Source organism: Pelobates fuscus, chromosome 2 (genome assembly GCF_036172605.1).
Source record: "Pelobates fuscus isolate aPelFus1 chromosome 2, aPelFus1.pri, whole genome shotgun sequence".
In the NCBI taxonomy this organism is placed as follows: domain Eukaryota; kingdom Metazoa; phylum Chordata; class Amphibia; order Anura; family Pelobatidae; genus Pelobates; species Pelobates fuscus.
In genome coordinates, this window is record NC_086318.1 from 221093411 (window position 1) to 221119046 (window position 25636).

Genomic DNA, 25636 nt, shown 5'->3' on the forward strand with positions numbered 1-25636 from the left:
TAAAATTTAATTAAATGTTATTCCCCCCTCCCTGCTTCTTACCTGTGTCCAGGGAGGGGGGAGATTCCATTCCCTGGTGGTCCGGTGGCATGGTGGGGCCCCCGGCTCCCTGTTACTGCAGAGGGGGCCCAGCACACTGCGTCTACACATTCAGCTCCTCTCTCCCAATAACTCTTGCGAACCTTCACAAACCTTCACTAACCATTACTAACCTCCAGTATTCCAGATGTTTTGTACGATATCTCCCATAATGCTCTTACAGCCATAATGTTGGCAAGGCATCAGGGAAGATGTAGTCCATTACTACTATTTGTAGTGCTGAAAGTTGCCTACCCCTGGTTCTAGGGTCTCTAGACCGCGATAATTGAGATGGGCGGCGAGGGAGCACTCTCCCCTGCGCGCACAGCAGTGATGCAGGAGACGTCACATCTAAGAGGCGTGCCAGGGAGCTGAGCAGGAAGATCACTGCTCCCTCACCACCCCCATTGTACGTCCGCATGCTAGCCAGTCAGCCCAGCAGCACCACTGGACCCCAGGGATTGCACGCCAGCCCAGCAGACCCACTGGACCCAAGGGAAATAGAGACTCCATGACAGCACTCCTAAAGGTAGGGAGGCTGGGTGGAGTGAAATTTAAAAAAATAAATTGCGTGTGTGTCTGTTAAGGAGTTTGTATGTGTGTGAGTGAGTGTGTGTCACTGAGAGTGTATGTATGTGTGTGTATGTATGTATGTGTTTCAGTGAGAGTGTATGTGTGCTTGTCAGTGAGTGTGTCCTTGTCAGTGAGAGTGTATATGTGTTTGTATGTGTGTCTGTCAAAGAGTATGTGTGTTTGTCAGTGAGAGTGTATGTGTGTCTGTCAAAGAGTATGTGTGTCTGAGTGTGTGTCAAGGTTTGTGTGTGTGTCACTGTGTGTATCTGAGTGTGTGTGTGTGTCAGTGTATATCAGTGTGTGTGTGTGTCAGTGCGCGTATATGACACTGTGTGTATGTGCCAGTGTGTGTATCTGAGTGTGGGTGTACGATGTTGATACACTATGTCAAAGGGTTCCACAGGAAAAATTAATTGGGAACCCCTACTCTAGACTATCGCTAAGTACTAGATCAAGTTTCAGGAATGGATTTTTAACATTTTTTAAAACTGGTTATTATTGCCAATTTTAGTATCCAAACGTTTATTCACATTATCTCATATTTACAAAATAATTCAATGAATTGTAGGACACAAGCAGTAGCAAATACCCCCTCACTTTATCAAAAGGGCCTCATAGGAGAGCAGGATGAATCTCAAGAAAAAAAAAAAAAAAAGAGCGTTGGCTTTTTGCAAATAATGCAATAATTTCAAAGATCTCCCGTCTGATTCCAACTTGTATTTTCTTTTGCAAATTGTGGATTACTCCAAAGATAATGTGTGGGAAGCAACTAAAACAGAGACAGATTCAGCATCATGGAAGAGGGGGGTGAGTGTTGAATTATTGTCATAGAGTTAAAGGTTAGGGAGTTAAGGGGTTGAAGTGAGATGATTTAGGATTAGTGAGGCTTAACTGTATGGATGCAATTCCCTGACCCTTTTTAGGGGAATTGTGGTTACCAACTTAAACAAATTCAGTAATGATTTAGCTGTTTGGGAGTAGCTGCATCAGCTAAGGTATATGGAGATAAAGATCATTTCTAAATGCAAAGTGCTTAGATGAACTCAAACTGCGTATTCCCAATTTGTGGCATGTTCATGTAAAAACCCAGAAACATCAGCTGACACGAGGAGCGCCCAGATACTGGGTCTGTTTTTCTGAGAACATTTATCAAAATTAAAATGGAGAACTGTAACTGCTGTGGAAATTACACATTTGAATTTTAAAAAATGAAAATGACATATTTTGTTTTGATCTTTGTTCATATGATACCTCTTCTCTTTTTAGTGTAAGAATTAATGATTTAGTTGGAACTGACATCTGGATCCAGTTCAAACAAACATGCACTATGACCATTGTTTCAGTTGCTCCACATCTCACTATATTCTTTATTTACTGACCGTTTGGAGCAAATGGCATAACAATGACTGACAGGGAAACAAGATGGAGGTACTCATTTCCAGGGTATCGATTGTTAAATAGTAATATAAACCTGAAAGGACTCAAATCCACCAAGTTCAGCTATTGACATATTTGAATTACTCCTGTTGATCCAAAAGAAGACTAAACAACCAATCAGAATTTATTTCCAGTTTTGCACAAAATAAGGATAAATTCCTTTTCGACTGTAAAGTAACAGTCAGATGTCTCCATGGATCAACAAGCTATTACCACACATATTAACCCCTTAAGGACACATGAGATGTCTGACATGTCATGATTCCCTTTTATTCCAGAAGTTTGGTCCTTAAGGGGTTAAAGGGACACTAAATGAACTCAGACTACTTCATCTCAATGAAATGGTCTGGGTGCCATGCCCCTTTCGCTTTAACTGAAAACATTGCCTTTCTGCAGGAAAATTGCAGAGTTAACATGCCTCTAGTGACTGTCACGCTGACAGCCACTAGAGGTGCTTCCGACCTAATAGAGCTGAACTCACATATCCATTCAGATGTTCTCATAGAAGTGCAGTGAGGCATTTTGCTGCATTGGGTTGGCTAATATTATCAAGATTGATGATCTCAGCCAAGGAGATGGGTCTGGCCGCAGAGAGGTGGAAATGGGGGATTAGGAGGGGTACCCCAAACATTGAAGAGTAAATGCAGCAGGGTGAATTTCTAATTTAGATTTTATTTAACAGGCATCAGAAACTCGTATTTGCTAAATATAGAAAATAAGTAAATATAATATGCTAAACTTTTGGGAATGCATGACAAATAAATGAGACAATTTTTTTTTTTAAACCACAAGGGCACAAATTACCAGTCACATGTCACAATTGCTGAAATATAATTATGTATGATAAGAGCTGAACAGAATGATAGAGATCTATTGTGTGATTTTAACAAACTATTACTTTGGCCACTATGTTTTAATTTAAGCAGAATAAAATTAATAGATGAGTCAACACACGTGTACTAATTAGTGGAAAGCATTGAAACACTGATTTACTTACCACTATTTTCACATTGGGAGCAGTGTATTAGTTTCTCAGCTCTGGTTTTCTTGGCGACGTCCTTACCCTTCAGACAAATCCCACATATAGCATTTGGAATGGACTTTGGCTGGAATGGTAGAAAAGTGCTATAATTTCATGCCAAATGAATTCATTGAGGCCTCACTAGGATCTTCACTGCTACTCTATTGCAATACTTCTAGATCAGTTGTGTGTATTTAGCAGCTGAATTTGTTACGCTAACATTAAAAACACTAATTTAAGAAAAAGGAGGAATCTATCAGCAGGAGCAATCTGCTCATGTGAGGTCTCACTCCCAATATCTCAACTGGAATAGTTTGAGATAGGGTGTTTACAATGTTCACTGTGAGTAGATCTAGCACAAGTAAATACATTCCTTTTTAAAGCACAGATCGTGTTCATTTTCCTGCAAATTTTAAAGCTAGTTTGTACAAAAAAAAAATACTGAAGAGAAACAAACTAATAATAAAGAAATCAGAATTAAACTAGTGATTTAATTTGCATTTTCTGTCAGTTGAAACGAGCTGCATGCTCAGCCAATAAAAAAAACAAAAACATTGTGTTTCATGCAGGGGAAAGTTTGAAAATAAAAATGTTAAAAAAATAAATAAATAAAAAAAAATGTGTGGCTCTGACATTGTTTAGTGGATTTTCAGTGAGACATTTTTTCAAAGTTGTTAGCCACTATCTTACATAGAATTCACTTTGATTCCTCTAATTGTTGTTCTGTGTGCTCCTGCAAAGTGTAGATGATCTACAACTGAACAATCAGGTATGTCATTCTCTTGTTTCCGATAGGTAGCATGAGAATATAGAGTATAGTTTTTAGGGATTTGTCATGCACAAATAAATACTGTTTTTTTTTTGTGCATCTGACACTTTGCTAAAAAAAATAAAAAATATATACTACTTTATGAATATACATTTAAATGTCTTGTGACAAAGTGCTACCTAAATATAATAATAATCTTATAGTTTGATACATAACATAGAGCAGGCAGAATTTGTGAAGAAGACCCTACAAACTTGACTTTAAATTGCTATGCTTTGCAACGTTTTCTTTGTAACATTCTTCTGAATAAACAGCCTTATCCCATTTCAAAATGCTATATGGCCAATGAAGACTTCAGTCATTGTCTAAAAGTGTCAGTATATGAAACCTCAGAAGCTTTTTACAGCCCAGAGCTGCATTTACATTTCTTCATCAAAGTTCTTTAATAGGCAAAGGGGAGTGTGTGGTGTGTAAATGTAAGATGATGATGTCCAAGACTTACAAATCAGCATATAATTATTTTATTCTCCCTGTAAATTTTATATATATATGTGTGTGTGTGTGTGTGTGTGTGTGAAGGATATTTCGTATTAAGGGCATTGATTTATATATAGTGTGTTAAAAATAAATAAATGTACCCTCTAAGGACCATTTACAACCTATGCTAATACAACACAGTTCTTAAAGACCTTATTAAAGACATTAGATTTACATTTTACAACATGCAACATAACCTGTGTTTTTTTTGTCTATGCATTCATTCGTCATTAGAACTCTACACACGCACACACAAGTTGTTTTAAAGACTGTATTACAGCTTACTATACGCCATCACTTAGTATGTTGCCTTTCTAAAAATTTATTTATTTTTAAAGTATGGGGGACAATACCACAAAATTGATAATATGGTATATATCAATGCCCTTTTTTGTATCTTATATTGTCAATTAAGAGGTAGCAGTGGTCACAATTTAAAAATGTTTAATTTCCTTATTTCAAAATATAGAGTGCTCAGAGATGGCAAGAGCCACATTTCATGATACAATTATCCATTGTTGGAATAACTGAAAGCATAAGATATATTAACTGGTTTATTTTGCCAAGATCATGTAATCTGACATTTTGTGTGGACACCACATGCTGCAAATCCTCATTTAAAAGATGACAGAGGCATACATAATGACTTTCATGCCATTTATTTAAAAAATGGAAAATAAAGCATTGTCAACCTGTTTACATATTAAAACATTAAAAGAAATAAGGAAAAAATTGTACATTCACAATATCGTGTCTACAAAATAAATATAACGTATATGAAGCTATACATTTAAAACATGTGAAATAGTATCTATCTGTCCTAGAATATAATGGTATACATGTATGCAAACATGGAGTAAAAGTATGTATAATATAAAATTTTATTTAAAAAAAAAAAAAAACCTTTGGCTTTTCCTGTTGCTTCAGCCTGGATATTGTGATTAAGATGCTGAGCTATTGCATGACATGCTTTCAAAAACCCTTAAAGAACTTAAGCTGAATACAAATGTAATGGAGGGAAACAATGATTGACGGCATGGAGAGAACTGTGGTACCAAGGGTAAACCAAATGGCTGCAAGGGTAGACTAAATTATTAATCCAACAGCTTTTTTTTTTACATTTAAGGTAATCAAGAATGATGTTCTCCAACTACATGCCCAGCAAAACATTACATTAAAAAATGTAAAGGAGTGTCTGCGGTGGGCAGAGCATCATCACAGAGATTATACATCCACGATAACTATACAGCAGGGATAGCCAGGTAGCTCTCTAGCTATTTTAGAACTGCAACTCCCAAAAAACTTCACAGCAGCTGTAGTTCTACGACAGAGCATCCATGCTGTAAAGCTACATTTTGACTACACTACACATAATACTAATATGCATTAATGCTGCTGATAGGAATCCTTATCTTCTATATAATTTACTACTATGGTAACGTCACTGCCTAAGAACCAGGAAATCTATGTTTGAATACTGGTCAGACCACCTCAGCAGTAAGTTTCCTTAGGCTAGACCAGTGGTTCCCAAACCATTTAGGTTCAAGGCGCCCTTAATGTTTCAATATTTTTCCAAGGCGCCCCAAGTCAAATGTTTCCCTGTTAGATGCGGATCCAAAACCTAATCTCGGGAGGAGCACTGAAGATTATTTCAAGAAACAATCCAGCTACAATAACCACTACAGCACGTTGTAGTTGTTATGGTGCCAGGAGTGCCATGGTGCCCTCCCAGGGTAAGTAGTCAAACTGTTTAAGATCAGTTTGACAACTTACCTGGGGTCTGCCGGGATAGAGGCTTTAGTAGGGGATAAGGGTAGTGGTGTGTGTGTGTGGTGCAGTGTGGGTACAGGGGTGTGTTGTGTTTATGAAGGATGTTGTGTGTGTGTGTGTGGGGTGCATTGTGTGTGTGTAAGGGGTGCATTGTGTGTGTGTGTGTGTTCGAAGGGTGCAGTGTGTGTTTGAAGGGTGCAGTGTGTGCGTGTGCGGGGCAGTGTGTAATTGAGGGGGGCAGTGTGTGTGTATAAGGGGAGGGTAGATTAATACAGATTTTTTTTTATTTAAAAAAAAAAAAATAATAATTTTGATATCTCCCCTCCCTGCTTAGCTTTGCCTGAGATGGGGGGACACATTTCCTGCAATCCCTGGTGGTCTGGTGGAGAAGCCCTGATGGTCCTACTGGTGAGAGTGAACTCTAGCAGCTAGAGTTCACTCTTGTGAGATTCGGAGAGTTGCCGTGGTAAACGCAGCAACGCTCCAAGCTCGCGAGAGGACAACCCAGCGGAACTGCAGGGTAGAAGCTCCCCTGGTCCTCTCTCCCTCCCCTGCCGGCTGCCAACATTACAGTGCTAGCAGGCCGGAGAGGGAGAGCTCTTATTTTCCCATCCGGTCCTGCAGAGCCAACAGGGAAAAGGAAGGCCCGGTTCCTGGTGCAGGGAAATATTTTGCAGTGCCCCTGTGTGCCCTTCGCAGCACCCCAGTTTGGGAACCGCTGGACTACACACCTAACGATATATATATATATATATATATATATATATATATATATATATCTGCCTGCCTTAAATCCTGATAGATTGTAAGCTTGGTTGAGCATAGCCTTCTTCAAATATCCCAAGTCTATCAAATTTAAAGCGTAGCACAATATGTTGGCGTTATATAAATGCTATTAATAAATGAATACAGATAATCTTTTTCATGACGCACAATGTTTTGGTATAATGCACATTTCTAAGAAAAACTGCCATTATTTTTGTGTACATCTCCATATTTAAGTTATACAATATTACCTTTTACGACAATGTAGTTTATGTGTGGTGCATAAAACAACATTTATCATTTATGTGCAAACATACTTAATTATACACCAGAAATATCAATGTGTAGGTTAGGTTATATAATCTGCTTTAGGGTTTTTTGGTTTGATTTTGGGAGTCCCATGTTTTCCTTTTTGCTCCACTAGTACAGCTTTATGGAAAGTCATCACTTCTGGGAGTTTCAGATCAGTTGTCAGCTTTTACACTACATTATAGCTAACATAAATTCTGGCTTGGCAGAAATGTATTGAATAAGTTCATCATTGACATGTAAATTTAAAGGAATATTGTTAATTTGCTAAACTTACTTCTTATTATGAGCAGGGCTTACTCTAAAAGCTGCAAAGTTTGAGAATAAACAACACATGCAGGAACTTTAAATATGAGTATATTTCATGACTATTTTTATTATATTGTTTTTAAAGTATTTTAATGCATTCCAGAAAAATGGGGCAAACTCAATATCTTTAAACATGCCCGTTGCATTCTCATTTTATATATCGATGTGAATATTTATTACTCAGAAAATATTGGGGACTAGTTTTTTTTTTTTTTTTTATCCGAAACATTTGTTAGACTATTCTATTGTTCTTAAGTGCCATAATGTAAAAAGCAGTCACCTCTTTAACCACCACACAGATTAGGGCTTCCCATGCTTGGATTCATGCAGAAATTGTAATAGTTTCTCTACCAAGTCCACTGTACATCAGCTTCTTTTTGAGAAAGCTTAGTGCGGGCACTAATAAGGGAGGGAGAACTAGTACATATGATGTGATTTTGATAATGGACAGCGCAAGATATGAAAATAATGATCCAACTAGGCTAGATATCGGAGTAAGATATCTGAGGAGATATTAAAACCACTTTATAATTTACAGATGTGCCAGGTTTCTTTGAGTACACTTAAATCGAACTTGTCTATATCAAAATGAGAAAAATTATACAAAGTAAAAACCTGACAAAATAGCTCCAGAAACACTTGTGAAAGGCTATTTGACTTTCTTCTCAGATTATCTATTAACTGCCAGAACTTAGGTTTTAATTAAGCCTTGATTAATAAGAATAGAACAAGCTGCATTTGGATTTTGAAACCATACCAAGTTTATATTAATATATAACAGCTTCTAAGGCAGTGATACATGATAGAATTACAAGTTTCATGAGCATATATAGTTGTAACCTGCTACTCCCTAGCTCCTAAGCAGCTATTCTCTCTGCACGGACTAGCTCTGATTGGGGGCACTTCCCCAACCACAGCAAATTTGAGAAACGTTTGCTGGGGTTATAGGGTAGAGGAAAACCACATATAAGAAGGTTCTCCTGCTCCCCAATGTCAATCAACCTTCTGCTTTGAAGACTGATTGCTGGGTGGGGGAGTAACCGTAGTTTTAAATATTAAATTAAAATCTGTACATTTGCCAGCATTTCTGCTAGCACAATGCATATATGAAATATAAGGTGCTTTACTTTAAACCTAAAATACTGTGTATCATGACAGGTAAACTTTAAATGAAAGCAGCAGTAACAATCAGAAAAATGAAAATCAGTATTTAAACGATTTAGGAAGGCATATAATGTGTTTTACAACAGCTTAGGACATTTCTAGCGTACTGATTTTAAGATGTTTCACATATTCCATAAAACGATTGCACTCTAGGAGTTAATGATGGAAGGATGCAACTTTTTTTTTTTTTTCCTAGCAGTTTCTGAAAAACACAGGCATCTAGCATCATAAACAGAGGGGGGGAAAAGCAAGAAAAGGATATCGGTGATTTGTTGTACACACTACTACTGTCTTTCATGGAAACATTTAATGTGTCTCAAACCTCTGCATGGCAAGTTTTACTAGAAAAATACAGATCTATTTTTCTGCTATCAAGCCTCACTCTTTCTTTCAGAAAAAGAATACAAATGTTGCCAAGGTGCAGCAGTGAAAATTAAAATAAAATAAATCTACATATTATGGTGCATCGTAGCATCATTCACCATAATCTTTATAGCTCAGGTTTTCCAAATTAACTTAAAAGGTGTTAGTGTTTATATGCTTCCTGATTGTTGTGTGCCCCAGCACAATGAAAAGACAATGCATCTCATAGAGAGAAACTGGATGCAATGCTTCTCTGTAAGAAGCATTGCAGGTGAAGCACAAAAAGGTGCTGCAGACGTGCCATATATTAATGCTTGTCTATGAAAAACACTGGGAGATTATCAGTACTAATTATCTCCCAGATAGCCGAGTAGAGCTGCAGCAAGGTATCATCTTGCCACTGGTTTAGAGTTAATTAACCCTTCACCAAACCTGCCATATTTATAAAGGCAATAACAAAATTATTGAGGACTTATTAGACAGATATAATTCAGAGAACACACAGGCAATAGTTAGCACTCCTGGTGCTGCAAACTACTGCTAGCATGATGTTTAATGGTTTGACTTCTGAAGCTGGAACCCTACATCATTGCATGCTGCTCCCTAGGGACTGGTAATGTGCTACTAGCTTTTCCAACACTTGCCTTTGTTAGTCCAGACTTAAGTTCCATGTACTTGTGCCATACATGCGTTTGACAGTATTAAAGTAGATTAATCACAATTTTTCACTTCAGAATAAAATGTGATATGTAATTTTTTGAATGCAGATTATTTTAATTTATGAAATGTCAACATCTGATGAGCAATACTTTTGCTACTTCACTTAGAGGTTTTAGGGAAAAACAAATTGAATGATGTCAGCCACCAGTATACATGCTATCCACTTCAAATAAAACCGAGGTGTTTTATAATATTTCATCCATATAAAATGCACATTTAATGATGACAGATCATGCCCATATAAACTATCTTGTTCTCGGTCTGCACATACAACAGCTATACATGTGAATTAAAGCTTTACCTCCAGCCACATCTTTCCACATTTCCTCTCTTACTTATAACCTGCAACATACTTTCCAAGCAAATGCAACTTGAGTAGATTGGACTGTTGCTTTTATTATATTACTTGAAACTTGTAGTATTTACATTCGTGCCAACTCCCAAATTCCTGCTCACTAATACTGAGGGATACTGTTCTTGATTTTTTTTTTAAATGCATTTTTAGGACTGCAAGGTGGCACGGATATCCTGCTCAAGGTGGCAATATGGGGATTTTAATTCAGTCACAGACATAGTGGCACATTTATTTGTTTGCTAGTCTCCTGGTGTGAATGTTCCATAGGCCTTTTGATTATATTCAGGGAAATCAGCCATTAACAAACATCTATGATAATACTCTAATCACAACCAGATGCATGCTATAAATAACTGCCCTTCTGTATGTTCAAAGCAGTTGTAATAAGTCATATTTCATCTATTATCCTGCTGATTGTTTACCTGTGTTTCACTGAACCACTTACTTGGGATTACCGACTCTGTTACTTGTCTGTTGATTCTGTAACTTACCAAAAGACATTGTGCTTCAAACCTCAGACTTTGGATTGCTGTTTAGGCTTCCTGATTCCCCCTTATACAAAATACACAGTGACACTAATAATACCTTATCAAAAACAATACCAGTTTATTATGTAGTGTTTCTAAAATGGAACAAAGTTCTCAAATTCTCTCTTTCTTCGATTCCCTCTGCTCATAAGTACTCACTTGATATCCCTGAGCAGACCATGACCGTATCTGGTCTGAGTGTCCTATGTAAGCTTCTCTTCCTCCTTGTGAGCTTTAAAAAGTAGTCATATTTGTGGACTAATATATACTCTAATTTACTTACCTGCACACAAGGAGAAACTGGGGGCTGTTATTAAAGGGACACTGTAGCCACCCAGACCACTTCAGCTAATTGACCCTGATATAGAACCAATAGTGCCAAAGTTAGTCAACCAAGATCTGACACTTTTGCACTTAGTGCTGGATAGTTAAACATTGCAGTTTCAGAGAACTGCGATGTTTACATTGCAGCTCTAAGTCTGCCCTCTGTGGCTGTCTAACTAACAGCCACTAGACGGCTTCCGGAATCCAGACGGACTTTTGGTCCGTCATCGGACACTGGACGTCCTCAGGGACCTCCAGCGTCAGATTTTCCCCATTGGAAAGCATTAAATAATGCTTTACTATGTGGAGGTCTAATGCGCGCGCGGCCATTAAGTCTCCCCCGTTGGCTGACGGCGGGGGAGGAGCCTGACCCATCGCCGAGGCAGGAGGGCACTCCAGGAGCCTATAGTTCCAGGAAAACAGGTTTGTTTTACTGGCACTATAGGATCCCTTTAATCAAAGTATTAATGGGATATTCCAAGCTCATCACAACACTGTAGACGTTATGGTGCTAGAGTGGTGGTTTTTCTGAAAACATACTTTTTAAACCTCACAGATTCTGTAATTTTTATCTTTACCTCACACAGTGCTCTTAGTTAGAAAGGGAACTATAATGCGTCTTTGGAAAGTAAGTTGGAGCCTGCATACCAAACATGCCATTAAAATATACATAAAAAATGGCAAGGATTTAAAACATAAGTTTGCAGGGAAAGATTCCGAACAATATAACCACTACTATATTCTCAAATGGTTGCATTGTCAAGAGTGTCCCTTTTATCCATTTAATAATAATATCAGGATATCAGAGCTGCTTGATGAGGATTTTATTATATATATTAAGAACTTTTCAAAACAGGATTGGGTATAGGGGGTTATTAGCACTACAGATCCAATGATATAGAACCAATAGTGCCAAAGTTAGTCAACCAAGATTTAGATCTAGTTAGGATGACCTAAGCAACACAGCAGCTCTCACAATATCAAAAAGATAACTTTTGGTTTTATAAAACAGACAATGAAAAAATATATATAGTAGCCTGTAATCTTAGCCAGTAAGATGTGGGATAGGTACCCAGCTTCTGCAGCACTACAGAAGCTTGATGGCTGGCACCCAACAGCGTAGAAGGCTCAGCACCCAGCGGAACTCAGACAAGAGAACAAACTGTAGCAAAACAGTTTGCCCCATCACTGAGGAATGGCAACAGGGCAATCCCGCCATCATAACCACCACAGTGGTTTCAATGCCTGGAGTGACCATTTAAGCCTTCTGGAAACATGGGTTTATTGACGGCCTAAGATAAATGCTGCAAAAAGGCTTTTAAGTTCCAAACTTGGATTATTATATGCAATATAAAGCTGCACACGAATATCTGCATAATACTTAAACAACTCATTTTTATTCTAAATTAACAAAACTAGGTATAACAGTTCACTAATAAATAACAATACTAATTATATTGTATGAGAATATGAGTTATAAAGATTAAAATATCAAGGTAATATGTACCCTTCAAAAGAGTGAATGATATCAACTGCTCAATTACACAATATACGGTGTTCTAGAAACATCTAACAAAATGAGAACACTGAAATAAGAACCTAAAATACTATATATTTTGAAGGAAGCAGTATGAAGGTTAATATATTAATATGCCATTTCAAAACAGTGACCTATTGCTTATAATAGGCACATGTCTATATTTTTAATTAAAATAGGTTTAACACAGTGAAACCCAAAAACAATTTTTTTAAGGTGCATTTGTGCCTAAAATTCATTTTGAACAAACCCCTTAAAGGGAGAAGTATTGAGTGAAAAATGTTTATACTCTGAACAGTCAGTTGTGGTGAGTTGACAAAAGGATTGCGAACTCTAGATCATAGCAATAGGAAATGGAAAAATACCCATACAATAAATCCCTGCAAGATCTGCTGTTTTTGTTTTTCCTGGCTTGCCAATTGGTCTAATAATTGAACTCACCGCAGCTCACTGTTTACTGAAAAAACATTCAAAGTTAAAAAGTGCTAGTTTAAAGTACGATCTCACAATATACTATTAAATTACAGAGTTGTCTACTTAAAGACTAACTCGCAGGGATACTGTACCATGTCAGTTTACTGTAGTATTGATGGTGCACTGACCCCAGTCTCTGATTCCTAAGTCACACATTTTGCAGTTTTCTTAATATCTGCATACAATTTTTGCATCGCAAGTAAGGCTGCCAAGCTAAATGGAGCAGTACAGTGAGTATCAGAATAAATATTTAAATCGGTCAGATGAGGAATTAAATCTACCTCAGATTACATGCCTAGCCAGTTGTGGTGTTACATCTTCAAACATATGCAGATATCAAGAAAATGGCAAAAAGGTTTACAAGGTTAGCATGCAGGGACAGGTCTTACTACAGCAAAATAAATTTGTAATGCTGCTTAGAGTGACTAACTCAGATGATCAGTCACGGATTACTACAAATTGTATATATTAAAATGAACTTTTAAAATTAGCTTTTCATTAGAGCCACCACATACAGAATTCCTGCTTTTTTCATAGAATATCACCCAGCATCTAGATGTAGTACAACTTTCAAAATGGTTATACAACATGTAGTCTCTATGAAACTCTAAATTCACATCCATCTTGTAATTGGAAAACAATTATAGGACCCTATGACCCATCCCCCCTCAATATGCTATAAAGCACGCTGGCTTACAGCAGGAGTAGGCAACATTTGGAACCCCAGATGTTGGACTACATCTTCCATAATGTTCTTACACCCATACTGTTTGCAAAACATCAGGAGAGATGTCGTCCACATCTGGACTGCCAAAAGTTGCCTTACCCTGGCCTATAGTATCACACTATAAATACTATTTTCTTGTAAACGCAGTCCAAGAAGATATGAAGCAACCCTGTGTATTTAATGCCCCTCTGGGTGGATTAAATGCATCAGGATAAGACTATATAGTTTGAAAAAATAAACACATTTTCCATTTACACACCTTGTATGAAGGAGTTCAGATACATGAACAGATGTTACTCCTTAAGTTAAAAGTTACAGAAAAGCTCCAGTGAAATAAAGCCAAAAAAGGGAAGCAATGGAAGACCATCACATGATAGGAGAAAGGCAGGAGTAGGAACGAACAAAAATAGTGAATAAAGAAAAGCTGAAATGTAAAAACAGCATTAATGTTTCAGGGAGAGAGGCTGGTCAGTAAAGAAGCCGAGTCAGGGGCTTTTTTCTTCTACCTTGTACCCGGAGTGAGTTTTGGACAGTACAGTACGTTTGGTGCCCTCTTTTTTCGGAGTTGGCTTCTCTTTCTTCTTAGGGTTTCCCTGAAGTGAGTCCTCCTGGGTGTCCTGTGTATTTTCACCTTCTGAGACATTACCAGAAGAACTTCCCTGCAATATAAAACCAGAGAAATGTAAATAAATGAACAGATCATGCATTGACTAGCGCCGTAACAATACAAACACACCATTAAAACTACAAATGAAGTTTGAGCATTACAATTTCTTCCATTGATATTAACATTGGATAGTTTTACGTCACTGCCGTGTTCCAATGCACTTTATCCTTTTATGGCATATGTATTATTAAAAAAAAAAAATAGAACTGTAAATATATAGTGCTTAGACTTACTGAGGAACCTTTGGTTTTTTTCTTTTCGCTGCGACTTTCTTCCACCTCATCTGAATCTCCATCACTGTCAAGGGCAAGCAACTCAGGGTCTAAAGGATCAAGAGGTGGTTCATATAAAGCAGTGTTGAGTGGTAAGTAGCGGAGCTCATTTGGGGAATACCTAAAAAGAAAAATAATTGCTTGCTCATAATGATATTAGGCAAATATAGCATTGTATTCCAAGTTAAATAAAACAAAAACATTCTCTCTCAACCCTTAGACCTTAAATCAGTGAAGAATAATCTAATCGTCCGTCTCATTTGTATTAATTCTTGTCCTTAACAGATGTTACCATACAAATTTCTAAGATTCTAAAATAACTTCCTCTGTGACCTCTTTATGGAACACAACATTACAGTTTGAGCCAAGAACTACATGTGCATATACTAGCTTATGAGTATGATTAGGGGTAGAATGAAATGGAACGTGCACCGATTAAAATCAGTAACACACAAAGTAGAATACCAAAATTTACAGGGCAAACCTACATGATGGCAGTAATTTATCCTGACTTGTGCAGTACATTAGCTTACAACACTGGTCAAAGGGTCAGCCCAGAATCTGTAAAGCTTAATACTTTGACGATGCCACCTGGGTTCTGATTACAATATTTAATTTTCCCATATCCCTGTTTTTTTGGTTTTTTTTCACAGCACATATAAATCGAGGATCTACAAACACTTTTTGATTGTAAGCACTTCACTGATATCACTATCGTCTGCTTTAGTAAAATACATACACAAAAGATAGACAGATACCATACCAATAAACTTTCCAAAATTATATCATTTGTATCAATCAAATGTTTAGATCACCATTTCTAAAACCAAAATCATGATAGTGATGCTACTAGGTGTAAAATTCAAAATAACAAATCTGCAATGTATTGTATATTGTGGTTAAGAAATAGTATACCTTTTGTAGTACTCCTGAAACTGTCCAGGTATGAGGGAAACAGGATATGGGCTCACTTTCGTTACTTCGGTGGGTAGAATTGTGTACTTTCCCTTTGGCACCTGTATCACCTATTGGATAATTTGAACAAATAAAAGAATCGTAAAAAAAAAAAAAAAAAAATATCCAAACATGCTAAGAAAGTGCACATCAAAAGTCAAACACTCCATACACTACATTTGAGTTAAAGCATCACTGTCACGCAGAACTTACCCTTCTTCTATGGTTTCCTCTTTTTGAATCTGTTCTTCTTTTCTTTATTTCTGATCTAGTTTTCTTCAAAATAAAAGATAAAGTAGGAACTGCTTTGTCTTATGTATTTTTCCTACGCCTGACATTCTCTCACCCAAGGAGGAGCTTAAGTCAGCTCCATTTCCTGAGTCAAGGAGACGGGCAAGTACTTTCTCTGACACAGGAAATGGAGCGGACTTGAGCTCCTCCTCCTTTTTTCAAAGAAAGTCAAGTGTAGGAAAAATACATAAGACAAAGCAGTCCCTACTTTATGTTTAAAAGAAAACTAGATCAGAAAGGAAGAAAAGAAGAACAGATTCTGAGAGAAGAATAGAAGAGGGAACAATAGGAGAAAGGTAAGTTCAGCATGACAGTGCTGCTTTAAATAGTACATAAAATTTACCACTATCTGAAACAACAACCAGTAATCTTTCAGAAATAAAATGTAAAAGTGCTTATGCATTAAATAAAACAACATCAGCAAAACCACTTATGCACCTGACCGAAAATAATGTGCAATGTAAACCACCCACACTGGCTCAGTGCAGAATTCTGAGATCTTTGGCACTGGTGCATGAGGTCAGAACTTGACCTTTGTTACCTGCATGACCTTTGGTCAGGTAAGAGGTGCGTCTGATCAGGAAAAAAAAAAAAAAAAGATATCTAACCACACAGAGCAAGGATAAGTCAAGAGAAGTACTGAACAGTAATATGTACTTAAGAATGCATTACAAAATAATACACAATCATGCCTAAATTTGCATCTATTCTTATCGCTAAAAACTGGTTGCAATAAACAGGGTTATTCAATCAACCAAGATAATTTAAAATTTAAGGTCCATATACTAAACTGGAATAATTCTTTAATACTTTCAAATGGTCTGTTTTGGTCTTAAATTTTAAATTATCTTTAGCTAATAACCATAAAAATGTTTGGGAGAAAACAAAAAACAACATAGGTAATGGACTATGATCTGATATCTTACTATACAGTGTTAGTTCATTAGTTTGAGTGGTGCAGAACAACCTCCTTGGCATAATTAAGATCCATGAAAAAAAGAAACTTTATCTACGTCATAAGTATGTTCATAGTCTGTTCTGAATATTAATTACATTTAAACGAAAAAAAAATAAAAAAATATATATATATATGGTATATGTAATAGATTGTGTAAAAGTGAATGGATATTCTGTTTATTGTTTAGTAAAACTAATCTTCTCTTTATTTTTTTTTTTTTTATAAAGCATACGACACAAGATCTACTGAAAGCCCTCTTACATGTGTTTGTAAGTCAAAATAGGCCCTTCTTTCTTCCATCCTTTCACGGTTTAAGTTGCTGTTGAACTCTGCTGCCTTTTTAGCAGCTTTCTTGATATACTCTGGGACTTTGCTAGGTTCCACCTTCTGTGTATTTTGTTGCTGCATTTGCTGAAAAACAGATGTTTTATTGTTAACGGTGTTGTCCCATTCACACAGTCAAAGAAAGGGAAAGAGGAAAATATACAATAAAAACTGTGTTTACTTTCCCTGTTTCATCCTGATCACATACTTCATTCTGAATTTCTCCAGCAGTTATCTGTTATGGAAAAATATTGGTATAAAAAAAAAAAACAGTTCTTGTTTTGTTATTTTTAAAACGAGTGATTCTTCAAACTTACAAAATTCATTTTTCATGACATAGTCGCTTTAACTGCTGAAATGTTTTCTCAGAGGTATTAGTTAACAATGCACTTGTTTTATCAACTTGGACATATTCCCATTGGAAAGTTTACATCAATGGGATGTGACATTAATTAAATCAATGAAAATGGGCAGGTCTCAGATGCACTCAAACTTCAGAAGAACAAATACATATGAGAAATTGTCTGTTATTTTGCTGTTAAACTGTTTTTGTATGAAAGAAGCGTTTGACTTTGTAACGTGCAAGATAAGGGTTAATGCAGGTGTTACTCTGCAGATTGCACAATTTGTGACACCTCAGAAATGGGGCATTTAAAAAGAAACTTTAGGCACTCTAACAGCTTCATCTGCTTGAAGTGGTTAGAGTTACCTTGGTTCCAACATTCCTTTAACATTAAACCATTGAAAATGGTCCCCAGTAGCCCATCCCCTGTGATGATTAGGCATTAGAAAGCAGCAGCCTGAGCAGCAATGAGCGAACTGCTTTCAGCTTATCAGAGCCACTTAATTGCTGTTTTGAAATGGTATGGCTAAGGAAGTGCGTAATCTCTGCCTTAGCCTACGCTTCAGTGGGGGGCCAAGTTATGGTTGCTTTAACATTGAACGGAGTGACAGCACCAGAATACTCCAGGCACTATAATCAATTCAATGGTTATAGTGCCTATAGTGTCCTTTGAATTGCTATGTTATGCCCCTATTAGTAAGTATATGTTCATTCACACAACATGATCGGTGACATGTACTCATTTTAAGGGCTTACAATAAATGCTGCATTTTATTTGACACCGAAATGGAGTTTTGGGATTTTACATTTTTTGTTCCTGAGACTTGGAAAACATTGCTAACTAACTTTCATCAGAGAGAGGGGGGAAAATGGGTATACAATTCTTCTTATACTTGGTTTTATTTACAAAAAAATGTTTTTTTCATTGCAATGAATATCAGAAAAAAAAAAACTTGGAGAGAAGTAGTTTTGTGTTCCTTCACCCCTCTTTTTCTCCTTATTTGGATATTTGTTGCCACTTAGATTTCAGGAAAAAAGTTTAATGAAAAGCTCGGTCTATACTGCTTTCACACATAGATTTGTTCTTATGGAGCTTTAATGCAACTGAGAACCGGAAGGTTTGCTTTCCTTTTATTAATTACACTTTGGAAAATGACAGACATGCACTGCTCTGGACACATGCCAGGTAACTCCCAATGGAAGGTGTGACAATGAACAGTTTGCTGCATACGCGGTTTACTCATGTGATCCATTGCTAACCATATTACAATTTCACTAGCTATCCAGTTTCTGAAATACAAACAACCGAAAAACGTTTAAACTGAACATTCAATTCCGAGAAAAGTATTTAAACTTCAGTGTAGGTTATTTGTTACCCATTATAACAGTACACATTAAGGGAAGTTGTGATCATTTGTAAACCTTTTCCATGCAATAACCTGATGTTATATATAGATGTTATAACACGCATCAGCTAACAATTTTAATTTTTTTTTTAAACCAGCAATAAAACAAAGATTTTTACAAACCAAAATAAAGGAAGAAAAACTTTGAAAAGTATGTAATAAGCATTTATATACTTTATCATATTGCATTATTGGACATGCCTCTTAACGGGCAGTCAAGATCCGAAATGCCAGCAAGTTCACTCTGCACCATTTTCCAAACAAATTAAAGTCCATCATTTTACAGTGAGAATGATTATTCCAAAGTGGAAAGCATTTAAGACAGTTGCCAATCTTCCCAGGAGTGGATGTCCCAGCAAATTCACCCCAAGGTCAAACCGTGCATTGCTCAGACACAATGCAAAATAACCAAAAGTTACATTTCAGCCTATACAGGCTTCAATTAGCATGTTAAATGTTCATGACAATATAATTAGAAAAAGACTGAACAAGTATGGTTTGTTTGGAAGGATTCTCCTCTGTATACCAAAGTATTCTACAGTCAAATGTGAGACCATCTGTGCGATAGCTAAAGCTTGGCTGACATTGTGTCATGCAATAGGACAATGATCCCAAGAACAGCAGCACATCTACAACAGAATGGCTAAAGAAGAAAAGAATCAAGGTGTTGCAATAGCCCAGTAAAAGTCCAGACCTGAACCCAAATTAAATGTTGTGTGTGGACCTTAAGAGAGCTGTGCATAAACAAATGCCAGCAAACCTCAATGAACTGAAGCAATATTGTAAAGAGTGGCCAAAATTCCCCCACAATGATGTGAGAGACTCCTATGGAAGCACTAAGGGTGTACCTATTTTTTTTTATTTTTTATTTTATTTTTTACACATGGCTTCTCCATTCTGGCTTTATTGTTGACAAAGTAATACAGAGAATGGTTACTTTAAGTTATTGCCGCTAAAGGTGGTTCTACAAACTATTGAATCATAAGGTGTACTTCGCTTTTCACAAACGGCCATTTTGGCTTTAGTTTTGTTAAAAAAAAAAAAAAAAAATCATGACACACATACACGTGGGCCAAAATTCTGAGTAGGGTATGTGGAGTCAATATATTTTTTTTCAAATTAATGTCATTTTCAAGGATATTCCATACAATGAATGCATGGAGATTTGTTTCACTAGGTACGGAGGATGACATCTTTTAAATGAGCAACATTTGCTGCCTCTCAAAGTCGGCTCTTTTTCGATTGCATTGTTCATAACATTAGTTAATGGTTAAGGCTCTAGCCCTCGAATTTCTGCACGGATATTCTTCTTGAGCTGCTCATGTGTATGTGTTTTGTTCATATACACCCGCTCCTTTAGATATCCCCACAGAAAGTAATCGGGAGCTAAAAGGTCAGGTGAGCGTGATGGCCAATAAATCTGGGAATTTCTGGGAAATTATCTGCTCAGAGAACATTTGTTTCAGCAGGTCCATTTTGGCTCTGGCTTTATGGGCAGTAGCCCCATCCTGTTGAAACCACATTTCAGGATAATTTTTCATTACGTAAAAAAGTTTCCAATCATAGACCGATAACTCACACCAGCAACTGTCAAAAACCACCATCGTCCGTTTCGTGAAATTACCCATGATTAATCTCCCTAGACTCAGTTATATTACGTACCAGTAGCAAAAAATAAACTACTAACAAGTAAGTTATTTACTGGTCAAACCCTACTCTGAATTTTGGCCCACCTTGTGTATGTATGTGTGTATATACATTTATTTTTTTGTTTTAGGACTCAAAACGATACAACTGGCAAAATTGAGCAATTCTAAATCAAAATACAAACCCGTTTTCCAAAACCTGACATTATAACTTACTGAATATTCCTTGTAATGATCAGTAATTCGCTGGCGCTCTTTTTCCTGCAGTATGACAGAGTATGCTGCATGCTTGGATGGGTACTCCTTTATCATAAGGTCAATTACTTCATCACTTCGTAAAGCTGTCAGACCTGTGAAAGTAAACCTGGCCATTAACATGTCCTTAAACCCTTAGCCCTCAGAGGAAGCGAATTTGAAAATAATAAGTATATAGCCCCTGATATTTAAATATCAAGGTAACTTCAATCAATAACATCAACATGGCATTGTATGATTTTGATAAACATGTTTTAACACTAACCAGATGTCAGCTGTAGTCTACATTGGCAAATCCAATCTTTCAGTGAGACTAAGGATGTATAGCGAGTAGCTGCTATAAAGACTTGAGGTCTAGAGAGACTGGAGGATTTGCTACACAGGTTAGTGGTTCCTGCTAATAATATTCCACTCTTTAAAACAGACTGTCCGGAAGAGCTCAGAGTTATTTTTATAAATTATTTTTTTGCAATAACCAACTTTTGTTTCTATGTAAAGCAACTTGGGAAGACCGTTTGCAATTAAAATAAATACTAAGTACTTTACTACAATGTTACATCATTAATGGACCACTATAGGCACCCAGACCACTTCAGCTCAATGAAGTGGTCTGGGTGCCAAGTTCCCCTAGTTTTAACCCTGCAGCTGAAAACATAGTTTCCGAGAAACTGCTATGTTTTCATTGAGGGTTTATCCAGCCTCTAGTGGCTGTCTCCCTGACAGTTACTATAGGCGCTTCTGCAATTCTCAGTGTAAAAAAAACACTGTGAGATGACGCTGACGTCCATAGGAAAGCATTGAGTAATGCTTTCCTATAGGCAGTTTGAATGTGCGCGCGGCTCTGGTCACGCATGCGCATTCGTAGCTGACGTCGGCGGGGGGAGGAGAGGTCACTGGCGCTGAATTAAAGTAAGTGGCTGAATGGGGTGGGACATATTAACCCCAAAGTGCCAGGAAAACAAGTTTGTTTTCCTGGCACTATAGTACTCCTTTAAATTGATCATTACATTACAAAAAAGAAGAAAAAAAAAAAGAATGTTGCAACAGTTCTTCCTTGTTCACATTGGTCCACTTGGGTGATTTCAGAATAATTTTTTTTTTACTTTATAATTTTTTTTAGCTTTATGCTGATCTGTATACAGCCCAGACACCTTTTACTTTAAATAAATAGGTCAATCACAAAGACATTTAGTGTTAAAAATGTAAATCAGATAGTTTACTACATTTTATTTGATCACATCATTGTCTTTGAATTGATCAAGCTAGTAAACACGACAATGCGATATTCATGAAGGTGTAAACAGTCAGCACTTCAAAGTGAATCTAAGTAAAATTTTAAATCCAAACTAAATCAAAGTGAAAATTTTTTAAAATTTAATTAATTAGTACATCACTTCACATGAAAATTCATTTATATACACGAATAATTCATTAGTCGGAAAAAAATTAATTCATATTATGTACAATATTGCTGTACAAATTGATTTCATATTCTGTACATCATATACATAAATAAAAAAAAAAAAATCATCAATAATTCATCAGAAAAACTTGATCAAGAAAAAAAGTCATATACAAAAATAAATTAATTAAAAAAAGTGTTTGTAAAAAATTTTTAAAAATTAAATTCATTATTTTTGCAGTGCAAAGGGTTTATAACAGGCCTGTAATGCCACGATAGCTAACGCAGGCAATGCGAAGAACATAACGTCATGACATTGGGTAAAACGGCACAATTTTTGTATAATAAAACATGGACATACATAATATGTCAGTAGGTATGCTAGTATGAGCAATAATGGAAGCAAGATAGGTAACTGACTTACTGTTAGTCTTAATAGTATAGTATAACATAGTATAACATGAGCATGATAGAGAGTACGTCAGTAGTGAGTTAAGGAAGTATGTCTTGTTGTAGTAACCAACAGTTCTATTAGTAATGTTACCACTGGATAGTAGAAACACTTTTATGAACATAGATTAACCTGAGACAGATTAGGTAAATCAGTGGACAGTGGACATGCTAGGTGGAACAAAGCTATGCATATTATGGTAAAAAGTATACCTGTCAAGAATGGCAAATAGCATCTATATTATCAAGAAGGAGGGAACAAGGTAAGTATGTGGCATACAGTTGTCTGAGTATAGGAGGGAAATCTACGCTTCCGTTATGGTATAATTTTCAGACTGGACTGCATTGAGATAGGTATAGATGAAACAAACAAGATTGAACTGCAAGATTATTCAACTATTAGACATGGTACACTATCTGGCTGGATCTCTGCCCACAGAAGGGAACTCGAAGTGCCAGCTTTGTGTAATCGGGACTGTCACTGCCCCGAGTGTCAATTTAGTGCCACGCATAACAGGGTTAACATATAACATAGCTTAATAATAAGTGTTTGCAATCGTAGGTGATTCGCATTCTGTAGTTGGTGAGATTGCAAATCTGGCGTCCAGGAGGCATGAAGCCAGCATTGTTTGGTGGAGGGAGTCCTGGCTCATCCGATTCCCATGTTCGGGAAGTACTGAGGAGCTGTGGTCGAGACGCTTGAGTGGGGGTGAGGTGAGGCAGCCCCATAGCCTCAGGCCTGTGTTGAGGTCTGCATCTCTGAGCCACTGACTTGGGACCTTGCAAAGTCCAAGTCCTTTCCTACAAAGGGAGTGCAGAGCTGGAGCACAGTCTTGCGTTGACGTATGAGTGGGATGCTCCGCTTGTGTGGTCGATGCCGGAGAGCTAGTCTCTTGGTGACCTCTAGCCCAGGAAGGTAGTTGCTGCTTGCGGCGGGTGCAGTGCACTGCTGAATGCAGCAGTGTGATCCGCGGCCATTTTGTGCTTCGTGCCTCTGATCCTCTGCTCGGGGGTCCCACTTGGAGATTGCCGCTCTTGCCGCCAACTTCGCCCAGAAGGCCTCAAAGACAGCATCGAGCTTTGACATGAAGCTCTCCAGGGACACCGGTCCGCAGAGAGTACTTGTTCGCGTGGCTTGGCTGTGACATGGAAGTGCGCCCGCCATCTTGTGCATGGGATTGCACTCCGTGGTTCCGATGCATGGTCTACCAGGGTCTATCCGCTCAGCAGGCAGTGTAGTGTGGACTGGGATATCCCCCCCCCCCCCCCCGGCCTAGAGGGGGGAGGAAACGGGACTGCACTAGGCCGCAATCACTCTGCAAGGCTTTTGACGGTCGGCATCTCGGCTTTCCGAACCGGAACACTCCAGTCATTGTCTGTGACAGTTAAATCACATTTTGGGTCAGGCTGTGAGCGACAGGAGTCTCGGTGAAACGCTTGGGAGAGTAGTTTGATAGAGAGCCCCTGCAAGTTGCGACCAGTCGCCATGCTGGTCAGGCCCCGCGCAAAGAAAAGAGTTTTTAATGAATAAAAAAGTTCATAAGTTCATTTTGGGAACATCATAGATCAAAGCTTAGTGAAATATGCTTGAGATATGTCCTACCATACCCCATACTATTTATGAAGAATATAGATGGTCCTGCCTAAAATGGTAGCAGAATCTAGAGGAAGACAAAATTGATTAAATGCTGCTGGAAAAAAAAAAATTTTTGTTCAATGACAGTCCTGGAAAAAAATAGTAGAACGTAAAAAAAACAAAAAATGAAAAACGAAAAGCATGAAAAAACAAGAATGCAATAAAAGAATCTCTATATGTAAGTTCTTCTGAGTACTCAAAAAGAAAAAAAAGGATCCAGTGGACTCTTCTCTCTCTAGTCCAGTGAATCCCCAATGAACTTTTATACCACATACTACCTACTACTGCGAAATTTAAATATCCTGCTAAACCAATATTTGGTGAGATCTTACCAATCCTTTTTTCCTTTTTGAGTACTCAAAATAACTTACATATAGAGACTTTTTTTGCATATTTGTTTTTTTCATTTTTAGTTTTTTTTATGAATTTGATGAATTTAATCTGATTTTTGTATATGATTTTTTTCTTGATCAAGTATTTCTGATGAATTATTATAGTTTTTTTTTATTTATGTATATGATGTACAGAATATGATTTCAATTTGTACAGCAATAGTGTACATAATATGAATTCAGGTTTTTCCGACTAATGAAATATTCGTGTATATAGATGAATTTTCATGTGAAGTGATGCACTAATTGATTACCTATATTTTTTATTTATATTATCCATTAAATACCTTTTTGATTTTTTGATCAAGAATTTGGAGTGCGATATTCTTATTTTTGTATATATTCATGTTGGGATTAATATAGGTGGGTAACCCTGATACCAGCACCTATTTGCAGGTTCGAGTGCCAACATACATTTATATTTGATGTTAAAAAGTCAGTCAATGTTTCAGTCCCAGCTTGGGACTTTCCTCAGAACTCTGGTTAAAAAGCTTATCGTTTTTACCAACTAAAGACTTTGAGTATGAATGAGAGATTTTCTTTCACACAATTTAAGAAATCCACTGTATGGATTTAAAATTATATTGTGGATCCATTCTATATATATATATATATATATATATATATATATATATATATATATATATATATATATATATATATATATATAAATAAAATCCTTTCTATTGTTTTTGTACATAATTTACTGTACATACTTTCTTGCTTTGGTATGTTTTGTTTTTTATTTGCATTTGCACATAAAGTATACATCAGGACCATTATACTGATAATATCAATTGGCCATATAGACTAATGCTTTGCATGGGTATGCACCTCAAACATTATATGTAACAGTGATTATTTATAGTAAGATAGAAATG

General features: G+C 36.9%; 1 protein-coding gene and 1 long non-coding RNA gene across 3 annotated transcripts in view; both read right to left on the minus strand.

Moving 5' to 3' along the window:
- Positions 1-25636, minus strand: part of PHF10 (PHD finger protein 10) — a 37857-nt gene that overhangs the window by 5498 nt on the left and 6723 nt on the right. Inside the window, exons 5-11 of one of the 2 annotated variants that reach the window (XM_063443192.1) lie at positions 20837-20970; positions 17407-17460; positions 17163-17312; positions 15614-15723; positions 14660-14819; positions 14266-14418; positions 3086-3194 (exon numbers count right to left, since the gene is read on the minus strand). In XM_063443192.1, the coding sequence (XP_063299262.1) occupies positions 3086-3194; positions 14266-14418; positions 14660-14819; positions 15614-15723; positions 17163-17312; positions 17407-17460; positions 20837-20970 (870 nt within the window). The remainder of the gene's footprint in view (positions 1-3085; positions 3195-14265; positions 14419-14659; positions 14820-15613; positions 15724-17162; positions 17313-17406; positions 17461-20836; positions 20971-25636) is intronic. The other variant, XM_063443193.1, reaches the window with a different exon arrangement.
- LOC134587075 (uncharacterized) lies at positions 6959-11192 on the minus strand. Its single transcript, XR_010086613.1, has 3 exons — positions 8251-11192; positions 8173-8217; positions 6959-8141 (listed from the first exon to the last, which is right to left on the minus strand). It is a non-coding gene; the product is annotated as an uncharacterized LOC134587075 (long non-coding RNA).